Source organism: Fukomys damarensis, unplaced genomic scaffold (genome assembly GCF_012274545.1).
Source record: "Fukomys damarensis isolate Sample0158 unplaced genomic scaffold, DMR_v1.0_HiC HiC_scaffold_39, whole genome shotgun sequence".
In the NCBI taxonomy this organism is placed as follows: domain Eukaryota; kingdom Metazoa; phylum Chordata; class Mammalia; order Rodentia; family Bathyergidae; genus Fukomys; species Fukomys damarensis.
The window spans coordinates 42,072,997-42,088,021 of NW_022900951.1; the positions used below are offsets into that span (position 1 = coordinate 42,072,997).

General features: G+C 41.1%; 1 protein-coding gene across 1 annotated transcript in view; it reads right to left on the bottom strand.

Moving 5' to 3' along the window:
• The window catches only part of Syn1 (synapsin I), a 59,493-nt gene that overhangs the window by 43,830 nt on the left and 638 nt on the right, over positions 1-15,025 (bottom strand). The window contains exons 2-6 of the mRNA XM_033760476.1: positions 14,947-15,019; positions 5,381-5,438; positions 5,190-5,281; positions 4,122-4,278; positions 3,370-3,459 (exon numbers count right to left, since the gene is read on the bottom strand). Of these exons, the coding sequence (XP_033616367.1) occupies positions 3,370-3,459; positions 4,122-4,278; positions 5,190-5,281; positions 5,381-5,438; positions 14,947-15,019 (470 nt within the window). The remainder of the gene's footprint in view (positions 1-3,369; positions 3,460-4,121; positions 4,279-5,189; positions 5,282-5,380; positions 5,439-14,946; positions 15,020-15,025) is intronic.

Here is a 15,025-nt window from a genome sequence, read left to right on the forward strand (position 1 = left end):
AAAAAAAAAAAAAAAAAAAAAAACCTCAAAATAGATCTACTCTATTACCCAGCAATTTCTCTTCTGGATTTATACTCAAAAGAAATTAAATTACTACCTCATAAAGATATCTGAAAAATAGGCTTTGTGTTAGATGATTTTGCCAACTATAAGATAATGTTAGTGTTCTGAGCATGTTTAATGTAAGCTAGGTTAACCCATGGTATTTGGTAGGTTAGGTGTATTAAATGTATTTTAACTTCTGATACTTTCAACTTGTGGTGGTTTTATTGGTATCTAACTCTATCTGTATTGGGGGAAAGGAGCAACTACATTTAAAAAAGGAGAAACTTTCAAACCAATAACCTAATCTTTCACCTTAGGAAATTAGAGAATAAAAAAGCAAATTAAATTGAAAGCAAGAAGAAAAAAGTAATGAAGGAAAGAGTGGAAACAAATAGAGAATAAAATAAACAGAAACTAAAAAGTCAAGAAAAATCAAGGAAACCAAAGAATTGGTTGTTCGGAAATATTTACAAAATTAAACTTTTAGATGAAGGGGAAAAATTCTAATTACTAATATTAGGAATAAAAGGAGATATTGCTACTGACCTTATAATAAAAAGGATTATAAGAGAGTACTATGAGCAACTATAGGCCAATAAATTAGAAAACCTAAGTGAATTGAACAAATTCCTAGAAAGACACTAACTATCAAAACTGACTCAAGAAGAAATAGAAAATCTAAATAGACCTAGTATGGGGCTGGGGATTTAGCTCAGTGGTGCTGCAAGCACAAGGTCATGAATTTGATCCCCAGTACCAAAACAAAAATAAATACATAAATAAATAGATCTAGTCTAAGTGAATAAATTTTTAAAAACTTCCTACAAAGAAATGCCCAGTACCAAATATCTTCACTGAATTATATAAATGTTTAAAAAGAAACAACAGCAATCTTCCCAAAACTAGAAGAGAAGGAAACACTGTATATTTTTTTCTATGACAGTAGTATTACCCCAATACCCAAAGCCGACAAAGATATCATTAGAAAAGAAAATTGCAGGCCAACATCCCTTATGAATATAGGTACTTAATCCTCAACAAAATACTAACCAAATCTACAACCTGAAAAGGATTTACACCACAACCAAGTGAGATTTAGCTGAGGGATGCAAATATTTACACCCAAACACATCAAAACAAAGCTATGAGCCTATCCACTTGCATGGAAATCAATTAATGTAATATACCATATTCATAGAATAAAGGACGAAAACTGCATGTTCATGTCAATGAAAACAACAAAAACAGTTGATAGAGTCAAACAGCCTTTCATGATAAAAATAAGCAACTAGGAATAGAAAGGGTATTTTTTTCAAAACTTAGGTAGCAGTTAATATATGTTAGAAGCACTGTTTCAACCACTTTATATTTATTAAGTAATTTAGTTTGCACACCAACTCTGTGAGGCAGGAATATTGTTATCAGCATTTTGCAGATGGATAAACTGAAGCACAGGGCATTGAAGTAAATTATCCTATGTTAAGTAGCTACTACATCGTGGATCTAGCATTTCAATATAGAAATTGTGGCTAGAGAATCTATATTCTTAATGACATTTTGTCATACTGTCCCTCAAAGAATGTGGAATAATAGTAATGATAAACAAATTAGATTTCCCTGAACAAATGTTTTGATCTTTCTTGTAAGTAAACTTAATTCATAACACTGTTAACTTACATCAGCAATTATATGTTCTCCTGGTAAGTATTTATAATATTAGTAGCAATGTTGGGTTAATATTGATATTTAATTGTAATTTAAGTTATAAATTTGGTAATGATTACTTATATAATTAAACATAATTTGTAAAATTCATAAAATTTGCAAAATTAGTTATAAACTTTGGTGGCATTAGTAACAATGAGTGAATTTCTATTAGTAAGTAACATTTGATTCATAATCATATTCATAATTTATATAATTAAGCAGAAGTTTAATATCAGCAATTATTTAAAATAGAAACTGGAATGTTAACCATATTATTATTAGGAGCTACAATATATATTAGTAATCTTAATTTGTAGCATTGGCAATAATTTGTATCCAATGTTTTACAGTTTGTATTAATAGTTTGATTTCTTTTAGTAATTATAACTTACTTTACAACATAAGTACTAATTTATATCGATACATTCATTTTGTAACACTAGTAACATGTTAGAATATTCATCATACTTGATATAGTAACATTCAATTTCTATAATATACTTCAAAACAATTATAATTTATGTTAGAATGCAATTTTAAATATTAATAATTTCAATGATAACTGTAATATTTGATATTAGTAATGATTATTTAATTTCTATTGTTAATTATAATTTAATTCATAACACTGGCACTTATACTTTACATCAGTAACAATAATTTATAGTATTCATGATAATTTGTAATATTAGTGATTATAATTTCTGATAATGATTTAATTTCTATTTGTAAACAATTTAATTTATAACATTGTTACTGATAATTTTTATTGGCAATTCTAATTTAAAATATGAGTAAAATTTCTATCACGAGGACTATTTGATAACATTAGTAACAATGTCTTAATTTCTATAGCAATCAGATTCATCACGTGATGTCTGTCAATTCACATTAGAAAATCATTTTTAATACTGTATGCAACAGGATTTGACAAATATTGGAAAAGATGATTTAATTCTCACCTGTAGCCATTAGTGAATTCATGGTACAGTTTAAGGATACCTAACACAAAATACAAAATCTGAATGCTCCAGAAACATTTTTCTTTTTCTTGAGACAAGGTCTTACTGTGTAGTTCAGGCTGATCTTGAACTCACTATGTAGCCTAGCCTGCCCTCGAACTCATGGCAATCTTCCTGCTGCCTCAGCCTCACTAGTGCTGGGTTACAGGTATGCGCCTCAACATCTGGCTTCCAGAAACTTTTTGAGCATTGACATGATGCCACAAGTGTAATATTCCAAGTGACCTCTTGTGTCAGGTCACAGTTAAAACACAAGCACCAAAAATTACCTTTGGGCCACATGTATAAGGTATATATGAAACATAAATGAATTTCATGTTCAGACTTAGGTCTCATCCTCAAGATAGCTCAATATGCATATGCAAATATTTCAATATCCAAAAATTTGGAAATATGAAATACTGCCACACCCAAGCATTTCAGATAAGGTGTACTTCACCATTGCCAATAGAACCTATCACAAAGCAAATTCATGTCACCATATGCTCCCACTGGTGGCACTCTGGTATCACACCACTGATAATACAGCCATTGATAATACTGTAGGATTGCTGATGCTTTTCCTTTCTGCCCGCCCCATTTCCCCCAGACTTACCATCTCTTTGTGATTGGGATAGAAGGTCTGATCAATTAGAGGGAATTCCTCTGTCCCCAGTTTCTTGTGCAGTCGAACCATCTGGGCAAACTATGAGAGCCAGGAGACATGGGGTCAGTGACTCCTTCACCTGGAGGGAGTTTCTAACCTGGGACCCCAAATGCTACAGGTTGGATTTGGCACATCTTCCAAAGGCCCATGTGGTAAAGGCTTGCTTCCCAGAGTGGTACCACTGGGAGATGGTGGGAACATTAAGAGGTGTGGACTAGTGGGAGGTTTAAATCATTGGAGTTGAGCTTTTGAAGGAGACTGTGGGACTCTGGTCTCTTCCTCTTTATTTGTTGATTGATTTATGCTTGTCATACACAATAATTACAATCATCTTGAGGAACTGGTACACATGCATATTGCATATTAGTGATTTTTATTTCCCTTCCCCCTCTTTTCCACTTCCAGATCACAAGGGGAGTGGCTTCACTCTGCCACTTCCTTCTACCAGGGTACACTGCCTTCCTACAGGCCCAAAGCAACAGGGCCAATTTATCATGGACTGAACCCTCTAAAACTGTGAGTCAAAATAAACCTCTTTTCATAAGTTGACTGTCTCAGGAATTTGTTACAGGAATGGAAAGCTCGGTAACACACTAAGCTTCTAAATGTCCACACTTCTCATAAGTCACAGAGCAGCCACAGGCTCCCACATGCACACACAAGCTATTCCATCTGCAAGTAGTATCCTTCCTGTCACTTACCACCCATGGCTTGTCGCAGAAGTTGTAGACAGAGTGCAAAGAGTTAACACTGGGGATTCCAGCATACTGCAGCCCAATGACCAAACTGCGGTAGTCTCCATTGCGTGCCATACTGAAGGCATGCTGGCGGATCAGCACAAAGTCTGGCTTCAGAGACCTGCGAGGGGCAGGGGTAGAAACATTGAGGATTCTCCTAGAAGTGCTCTATGACTCTTGGAATTAAGACTGAATTTCTAAATCTTCACAGTTCCCAGAAATCACTGATTGGTTTCTTACCTCTGCACACATGGACAAGCTATTCTTCGCCTGAGTGCCATCTCTACCCATTCCCATCTGTTGACCTTCCTGAAGTCTTCCCTTCCTGCTGCCCTCCTCACCAAGGTCAGCTGGCAGCACACCCACTCAGCCGTGGCACCTCCCTGGGCACAGTCACTCAGTTGACCACCTGTCCTCAAAGTGTACTGCCCAGAACAGATTCCGCCTCAGGGTCTCTCCACAGGATGCTCTCTTTGCCTGAAATGCTTCCTCCTAGTTATCTGCATAGATCACTCCTTCCCTTTCTTCAAGCTCGTCCTCAACTCTCTTTTCTGCTACCAGGCCACCCTATCTAATTGCAAACTCGGTCACCATCCAATAATCCTACATCTGCTTTCTTAGGACTTTTACATTCATTTTATTTGTTTGTTTGCTGTGTATATTCCACAGCAGAACATAAGTGTCATGAGAGCAGAAGGTTTTCGTCTGTTTTTATTTTTGATTTGGTCCTCAGCATGTAGAGAATTCAGCTCTTGGCACACAGTGGGTGCTCAATAAATATTGGTCAAATGTGAAATGCTGAGAGCAGCACTCGGCATGCAGTAAATGCCTAACACTTGTTGAATGAATAATTGAAAAGTTTAGCTCGTAGCCTGCTGGTATGCTTAGCTCTTCAGAAGAAGAAAAACTATCTCTTATTCTGTGCCTAAGTTCTTGCTCACTGAATGATCGCTGGAGAAGTGGGGACTTCCTGGGCTCTAAGGCATTTCTTATGCCTCTCTCATAACACTAAGATACCATTTTAATACTCACCGCACAACTTTTACCCCATTCCGAAGAACTTCCATGTCCACAGAGAATCCACCATTGGCATGAGCCACAAGGTTCAGATCAGAGAATTCAGCCTGGAAAGGAGAGAATATTGGTGTTCTGCCTACATCATACAAAAAAAGGCCACTGAGTTTGCAGTTCTTTGAGCCCCAAATCCACTTGCCCCAACTTACCTGCTCTACTTTAATGTCAATTTCTCCATGGATCTTTTTCCCTTTGAAGTATTTTGCCCTGGAGAGAAACAAAGAAGAATATATCCATTAACCTCAGAATGGAAGGCAAAATCCAAGCTGGTCCTGTGACTCCTTTGTCCCTTCAATGCTGCTACAAAACCATACAGTGCTCTAAAAATGTTGAAGTACTCTAAAAAAACAGCAACACTTTGTGAATAATAAAGTCTGTTGTAATTCTCACACAGGTGTGTAAATGTCAAAGGCCATTGCAAACTGTGAAGTACACACTTAAACCATAGAGGGCAAGCATTTCCAAAAATATGGTCTGTTTGTCTCATTGTTATTGCAAATATTCTTGAAAAGCTACACAAAATAAGCGATACTGTATCAGTTATACCAGATTTTGAAATTGCATGGAGGTGTGTAATTGGCAGAGACCTCAGAAAATACATATATAGGCCGCGTGTCTGTGATTGTGTGCATTTCAGTGTCTGTGTGTCTCTCTGTGTCTGTGTCTGCTTGTGTGGCCTGAAACATCTCTGTGCTCTCTGGCTGTTTCTCGAGGAGGAGCACCTTGAACGGAGATGTGATATAACAGACACAACAGCCATGGGTGGGAAGCTAGCTGCATCTATCTGAAAAGCAGTAGCAGATTGAGAGGTGCGGGCTGGTAGTGATTCTAAAGAAGCCAGAGCCAGCAATGATGGGGAGGGTTGGGGAATGTGGCTTCTCAGCTGAGGGAAAGCCACAGGAAAGAGAAGGAGGACCAGCAGCAGTAGGCACATCACGAACTGCTCTGTCATCATCCCCAGCCCCATTTCAGCTGAGATCCAGTGGCCTCTCCCACAGGCCCAGAATTCCTATCTGACAGGCTTCTCCACAGATGGCAGTTCATCCTTAATCCGGTCTCTGATAGAAGAGGTTGAGGGAAAGGGCCAGCCCCAGGGCCCCTGGCTACTGACATGCCCACAGTCAATCTCTGAACCACAAATGGGTTCAGAGGACTTCACTGACACAAGCGACCCCAAGCACAGCTATCTTTTCCTTCTCCTCTCTGACACCATCATTAATACTGTTCCCTCACAAGCATCAGAAGGGATTTCTCTCAGACCTGCACATTTTTATCTATAAATTGATGATGAATATGGGTGATGAGCATATATCACTATTTTTGTAGCTTTTATGACCATAAATGTAGTAGATATTGTGGTGTTTGGTGTTCTGCTAAGATCTCCTCTTCAGAGCCAATGTATCTTGAATACTAGTTGCTGACAGTTCAGGGTCTTGTCCCTAGTGGGAACTATCTTCTGTCACAGAGACTTGCCTCAGCCAAGGTTACACCTACTTCCTGAGAGCAACCCCTGGCGCCTATATCTGATCTCTGAAAGGGTATAAAGGTCAGCCTACTTGCCTCAATCTGAGCTGACTCTGAAGGCCCATCTCAGTTCCAGAGTCCTCCTGGTATCAGCTGAGGCCTCTGACCCAACTGCATGGTGGTCCAGTCTCTCTCTCTGCTTGGTTCTATGCTTCTCACAAGGGGGGATCCCCAAGGCACTCTCAATGAGCCTCTAGCATGCACATCTCTGCTTCAGAGTCCACTTCTGGAAGCCAATTTAAAATAGTGGGCAAGGAAAGTCAAAGTACAGAGAATACTGGAGGATCTGTCAGTGGTAAGAGATGAAGCACAGGTAGCCCTTGACATGAGGGAGCCACACAAAATGCTCTGTAGCAGGTTCAGTCTGCATTGCAAGTATGATGCCATTTAGGTCATTTGATTTGCTGGATCCTACGCCATTGGAGAGTGGGAAGAAATGCCATGTGGAGCCCATTCTGTGACAAAGGAAGACAACAGGGACCGTTGGGGTTTGGGAGCAGCAGTGACTTCTCCTGATGGTGGACTGTATCAGGAATCTGGTGGGAGGCAATGAACCAGCTGGTGAAATATCTCTGGCACTTGAGAGGTGTGAGGGAAGTGGTAGCCAGATTGGAGTGACTGTTTGTTAAATGCCACTGGTTAGCTGCAGAAAGATCTGATATGCTCAGAGTGATTAATCACCACTTTAAGAAAAAATATGAAAGCCAGAAGATCTTCTTGGCTGCATTTAAGTAAACCCTAATCTGTAGCCAGAGGGCAACCAGAGAGGAGACCAGGCTCTGGATTTAACTGCAAGTGTGGCACAGCTTCAGAGAAGGTTGAATTCTCAAGCCTACAATGTCTTATGCCATGCTCAGAGCTGTAATAGGACAGAAGTGGGACCCAGAGGCTTGGGGTGCAGATATCTGGGCAGATGCAGTTAAACTAAAGACTCACTTGAACCCACTGTGCCTGAAGAAGTAGCCCACTCCCCCCTTTTAAGATACAGACCTTCTCTCTGCTTGAAGATAATGCAGAGGACCTCAAATGAAGCAGGTACCTTTTCAGTCTATGCCTGCTCTTCCGGGATCTACCCCTACCTCCCCTCCTGTAAAGCAGACCAGTAACAGATCAATAACCAATAACTCAGTGGTCACTTCCCAGTTGACAAATGCATAAATGCGATATGTGTAGTTGTCAGAACCCCAACATGATTCCATGGCCTGATGAATAAAAGCTACTGAGGTAGGGAAGTACAAACAGAAGCTTGTGAAATGCCATATACTCCCTCCTCCCATCACAACAGTAACTCAGGGGTGGGGTGTAGCTCAGTGGTACAGTGCTTGCAGGAGGCCCTGAGTTCCATCCCCAGCACCACCACGAAACAAAGCAATAAATTAAAAGCAATATTGTGTGCATTTTATGGAGTCATAGTAGAAATTATAGCCACTCAGAAAGATCTAAAGGATGCAGGATAGTTGATCCTATCTTATTTCCATTGAATTAACCAGTTTGGTCCCTGAGGAGGTTGGATGGATCTAGAGAATGCCTGTAGTCTACGACAAGTACAACCAAACAGTGCCCCTGACTGTAACTGCCATACTGGACATATTATCATTGTGAAAGAAAATTACTAAGACCTTATTTATGGCAGGTGGCTACCAATTTGGCAAATGTTTTCAATTCTGATTAGAAAATAAGACCAAAAACAGTTCATAATCATTGGACCTGACAACAATATTCTGATAGTCTTGCCATAGAGCTATTTTCTTTCTCATCCTGTGTCATAAGATAATCCAAAGGAAGTGGACCATCTGGACATCCTACAGACCATTATATCACACTGGACCATTATATCTGTTACATCATACTGATTATGCAAGATACACCAGAGATAGCATATTTCCTTGAAAAGACATATGTGTTCCAGACGTCAGGAGTGAAACCCTAAAAAGACTCAGTGGCCTGCCACATTAATAAATATTTAGGGACCCAGTGATCCAAAGCACACCAGGATAGCCTCTCTATAGAACAGGGAAAAGCATTACGTCTTGCACCTTCCACGGTGGAGAAGCATAACACCCAGTAGACCTCCTTCACATTCTGAAAGCAGCACATTCCAAACTTGGAAATAACTGCTTGGACCCATGTTCCAGGTGCCATGTAAAGCTGCCAACTTGGATGGAGGACCAAAACACAAAAGGTCTCTGCAGCAGGCCCAACCTGGAGTGTAAGTAGTCCTGCCATTTAAACCATATGACCCAGCAGGTCCTATTATACTGGAGGAACCACTAGCAGGAAAAGATACAGTGTGGAATCTTGGAGAAGCCCAAGTAGGGGGTCCTCGGTGTTCTGGAGCCAAGCTATATCATCTGCATCAGAGAATTATATGCCTCTAAACAAATCCTACTGTAGTACTGGACCTTGTTGGAGACAGAATGCTAAATCATGGGGCACCAAGAGACTGTACTTCTGAAACAGCCCATCAGGAGCTAGGTATCTGCTGGGTACCTGCCATATCTACCAAGTAATAAAAACAGATGGGCCCAGAAGCCAAAACTGAACCCATGTAAGGCTCAGCAAATTGCATGAGCCAGTAACCCAGATCCCCACGTCTTTCCCAGTTGTCATGCTGATGCCTCTCCCTCAGCAAAGGGACTCCTTAGAATCAGCTGATGAAAGGGGAAAATGTAAGCATGGTTCACAAATGGGTTGTCTTGGTCTATGGGTGAAAGCAAAAAATGGACAGGGGCTGCACTAAAACCACACTCTGAGTAGCCCTGAAAGACAACAGCAGAACTCCTGATGGCAAATCTTCGTGCTGTGTGTGAGAAGTCTAGCAGCTCAAGATTGGAACATATATATTCACTTATGGCCAGTGGCGATAGGCTTGGCTGGATGTTCAGGGCCCTGAAAAGGAAAAGATTGGAAGTCTGGGCTATGGAAAAGTAGGCAGACATATGGGAGTGGGCAAAAGAGAAAAGATCTTTGTATTCTGTGTTAACACCCACCAGGCAGCATCCACCATGGAAGTGGTACTAGGCAACCAGGTAGACAGGATGACTCAGCCAGCCTCTCTAATCAGCCACCCCAGTGCTAGCAGATGGGAACACGAATGAAGTGGTAATAACAGCAGAGACAGTAGCTATATGTGGGGCCAAGAGCTTGCAGCTGCACGTCCAACCTGTCAGCAACAGAAACCAACAATGAATCCCTGATATAACATCATCATCCAGACCTTTCAGCCACTTGGGGGCAAGCTGACTACACTGAGCCTCTCCCACCCTGGAAGGAATTGTCATCTATCACGACTGGAATATTCCATATACCGTTTGCCTTTTCTTATTGCAGGACTTTAGCTAGCATTAGTGTCCACAGGCTTATACAACATTTGATCTGACAAGATGGGAACCCACATAGCACTGAATCAAACCAAAGGACGCAAGCTACAGCAAAGGACAGGAATGCAAAGTAAAGGAGGTGCAAGAGTGGCCTGTGACCATGGAATCCACTGATGAAGTGACCTACTATGCCATCCAGAGGCTGCTGGCCTGATAGTATGTTGTAGTCTGTTGTGGCCACAGCTAAGGAGATAATATCATGCAAGAATGAGCACCATCCTCTCCTAAACATATTATAAGCCCTGAAACAATGGCCATTGTATGAGCTTTCCTAGTAGGAAGAATACAAGAACTCAGGGGATAAAGCAGGAGCCACCCAGCTTATCATCAATCCCAGCGATCCACTTGGATTGTGTACTTCCCACTCCCTAAGGGCACTGCAAGGTTAGCGGTCCTGGATGGAGGGCTCGGCCATCAGGAAACACAGCAAGAATCTCATTAATTTCTAAGCTATGATCGTCAGCCGGACACTTCAGTTTCTCATGGCAAGGAAAAGGCGACACTGTCTGGCAGGAGCACATGACCTTGTTTATTAGGAGGAGGCAGTGTGGTAAGGAGGAGTATATTTGTCACCCAGGTGACCCACTTAAACACCTGTTGGTACTTCTCATTCAGCTCCAATGGTAAATGGACAAGTACAGCAGCCAGAGTCTGAGAAGGTTGTGGTGACACAAAGCTCAGGGATCCCTCAAGGATGAGGAAATGAATCACCCACCAAGCAAGCCACTGAGGCCAACATAGATGCTAGCTAAAGGTGAAGGGTCTGCTTCCAGATGTCTACCTAAGAAGCCACAATAAAAAACAGTTTATATAACCCACTGCATACATATTTTCATCATAACCTGTGCTATATTTAATATATATTATATAAGACACATATGTTAGACACCAAATAGAATATAGGGTATGTCTTATATAATATATAACACATAAAATGCTGTATATTTTATGTACCTGTTTCTAGAATGACTATTAGAATGTAAGTATAATTACATATTTGGAATGAAATTTTACTTTATGTGCAATGCAATTTTATATTTTCTATTCTATTTTATTCCATTTTGTGAAGGAAAATATACACATATAGGTATACTATACACTGTACCACCATTATATAGTTAATTATGTAGTATTATCATATAGGAATGCACATTATATATTTTATATAATTGGAATGACAGTTTTATTAAACAACTCCATTTGTTATGTAAAATGTACTGTTATTTTCTATTTTCATTTTTTTGTACTTCATGAAAAAAGTGACATAGGGCTGGGGATTTAGCTCAATGGTTCCACTGCCTGCCTCGCAAGCACAAGGACCTGAGCTCAATCCCTGGCACCAAAAACAAACAAACAAAAAAAAAAGGTGACATGCTGGTCATAAGCCAATAGGTGACTCAGGAAGAAATGAGAGTGGTCAAGTTTGGGGAAAAGGCATCAGACTGTACTTAAGGTGTGTATTTGTTAGAGTTTGCAAGATTCCTTTATTTCAGGTTGCAATCCCTGAAACTTCCATAAGACTGAAAGGTTACAAGTTGGTGATTCAGGCTTCTGTTTCCACACTGAGCCTGGCATAAATAGGCTCTTTCCCTCTGTCCATATCATCCTCCACATAGTAGACACTAAATTAATATTTGCTATTTTGACTGGAAGAGATTGAAGAAGGTACTGAGGTATTTATCTATTGGGGGGGTCCAGAATGCAGAATGGGGAGGGAAGGATTTCACTGGAAGTCATTAGTAGCTCAACAAATGCTTCTATACAAATAAGAAGAAAAAACGGGGGAAAAAAGGAAGAAAAATGGAAAACACTGGAGTTGCTATTATGGAAAGGGGAAGGAATTTGTCAGTATTCAGTTGGTAACAAATGCTTGCTGGAATGGAGGTAAAAGCAATAAGAAACCTGCCTGGAGGGTTGAGTGAAGAAGAGAGGCCCAAAGGAGTAGTTACCAATATCCAATAGAGGCCTCATTAATGTTTTCTGACCTCAGTGGAGCAAATTTAGTTAGGAAGATAGCACTTTGTGGTGTGGACACCAGTGAAGGAATTATCGTACATGCCCGATACATGCTTTATGGTTTGATAGAAAAAAAAAAGTAGAGCATCCTGCTGCAGGGATGAGAATGTGATTTAAAATAAGAATACAATAAGAGATTAATAAGTGCTTTCTGGATTAATGGGAGGGAAGAATAGCTGAGGAGGGGGATGGAGATCTAGCCAGAAAAAATTTGAGAATAGTACACATTGAGAGCTGTGAAAGGCAGGACGGAGACTGTTAAAGGGGAAGTTAGGACTACTGGGATAGAAGGAGAATATGGGGTCCTTCAGTGTGTACAATAGTGCTCATTAAATAATTGTGAGGTTGAACAGAGGAAAAGCTGTATCAAAGCCAGCTGGTGGTTGGGATTAGAAGGAAGAAGAGCTGAAGAAGGGGGTTCTTCCAAGTACAGAGTCGTGCTTAATAATAATGCCTCCCTTATTCTGACACATGGAAAATATGAAATAAATATGTGGAATGAAGAAATGGCTCTAAATAGAGAGAAAGGCTGCAAGGTAAGGGTCTTGAGGGAGAGGTGATCGAATGAGCAATCAGTTGGTACTCAAAAAATTTAGGCTGGTGTGGATCCCTGGAGTGAGCTCTTGAGGCAAGAGCAGGACCTACCAGAGACTTGGAAAAAAGAAACAGAATTACTCATTCAGTAGGTGCTCAGTAAGTGTTTACTGGCTTAAACAGACTTCAGGGTATGAAGTGAAGGTTTGGAAAGGGAATCCCAGGATTATGGGAGGGAATGGCCCAGGGGTAACTCTTATAAATTGGGTTCTGGATTTACTGAGGGAAAAGACCTTATGATTGGTTTGGGTCCTTCTAGTGGTAATGAAAGGAATGTACTCCTGATATGCAACAGCCACTGCATACGTGATCACTGGATCTAGTAGAAGAAAAAGTCTCAGGAGAGAAGGCACGAACATACCAAAGTCATTCAGAAATGCCCATGGAACCTACTGGAGGAAATGGTCTTTGGGTGGAGTGATTAGAACAGAGCACATGACAGAAAGGATAAAATGTTCACTGAGTCCATTAAAAAAAAAGATTTGGAACCAGGGAGCTAAAGCTCAGTGATTCCGGCACTTGCCTTGCAAACACAATGTTCCAAGTTCAATACCTGGTACCAAAAAAAAAAAAAGATTTTGGGGAGACCAGTGATGGGAACACATTTGATGCAAGCTCACTGGATTGTTGGAGGAAAAGTCCTTTAAGGAAGGAGGATGGAAACGAAGAAATTTGATTCATGTAAGGATGATTCTTCATCTGTGGGAGGAAAGGTTTTTGTGGAGAAGGCATAGAATCAGACACAGAGAAAGTGCTCCATAAATACTCCAAGGAGTGATTAAAGAAAAAGTCTTTGGAAGGAGTGCTGGAAAGCAAGCAACTTCTAGACATCTGAGAACTGGATTAATTTGGGGGGCACAGAACGAAGAAATTTGATTCATGTAAGGATGATTCTTCATCTGTGGGAGGAAAGGTTTTTGTGGAGAAGGCATAGAATCAGACACAGAGAAAGTGCTCCATAAATACTCCAAGGAGTGATTAAAGAAAAAGTCTTTGGAAGGAGTGCTGGAAAGCAAGCAACTTCTAGACATCTGAGAACTGGATTAATTTGGGGGGCACAGGCCTTTGTCGGCATGTCTAAGCCTGGGCATGCAAGAGGTGCTCAATACAGGCTGAGTGAAATCACTCTAGGAAAAAGTCACTAAAGGCAAAGGATTTGGGGGTGGGGTATACAACAGATGCTCAATATATGTTTGTTGAATATATTGAAGGAAAAGACATTTAGAGAAGGCTCATATTGCAGGCAGTTGATCAGTGCTAGATGGATCCACAAAAGCAAAAGACTTTGAAGTAGCTTGAGAATGGGGGATACAGGAGCCACTCAATAAATGCTTTCCAGATTCGTCTGCAGGAAAAGATCTTTGAGGAGAGTCTGCTGATGAGTCACACACAGAAGATTCAAAATATTCATGGAATTCACTGGAGGAAAACTGTTGGGGAGAGGGTTTGGGGATGGACAAATATCAGTCACTTAATAAATGCTTCCTAGATCCTTTGGAGAAAATAGGCTCCCTCGAAGAGAAGGCTTGGAGTTGGGGCACACGGAAGGCATTCAATCAAGGTTCACAGGATCCATTAAAGGCAAATCCTTTGGCGAAAAGCTGGGGTGGAATATACAGCAGGCACTCAATGTTTACTGAGTAGTTTAAAAGGTCGTTGAGGAGGGGGCTTGGGTGGGACATGGCACCAACTGGATACCTGCTCACAAGACCTGTCAGAGAGGCCTTAGGGCAAGGGTTGAGAACAGGGCAGCATTGCGTTCTTAAGAAATGCTCGTAAAATTCATTGAACCCAAAGGCCTTAGGGAAGGACCCTTCAATGAGGCACACTGCAGGTACTAAGTGCTTACAAGATTTATTAGAGGACAAGGCCTTCGGGGCAAGGGGTGGGTGGGAGAAGCAAAGCGGGGCATATTTGGCTTTTGACGGCTCAAAGGATTTAATGAAGCCATAGGCTTTGGGGAAGGGTACTGGAGAAGAGGTACACAGTAGGCAACTGATAATTGCTCCCTGCATTCATCGGGACAGTTTTGGGGAGGTAAGGGTGGGGCATGTAGAAAGCCACCAACACCATTATTTAAAGGAAAAGAATTTGAGTGAGGGGGCCAGAGGTCAGGCACACAAGCAGCACTCTATAATTGCTTGTTCACCGTGGAACTATCTGGGGACCCAGGCCCACGGGGAGGCGCGGCAGTGGCTTACCAGTCGGTGTGCGGCTCGTCGATGACCAGCAGCACCCTGGCGGCGGCGCCCCCGCGGCTTGCACCCCCAGAGCCTCCGC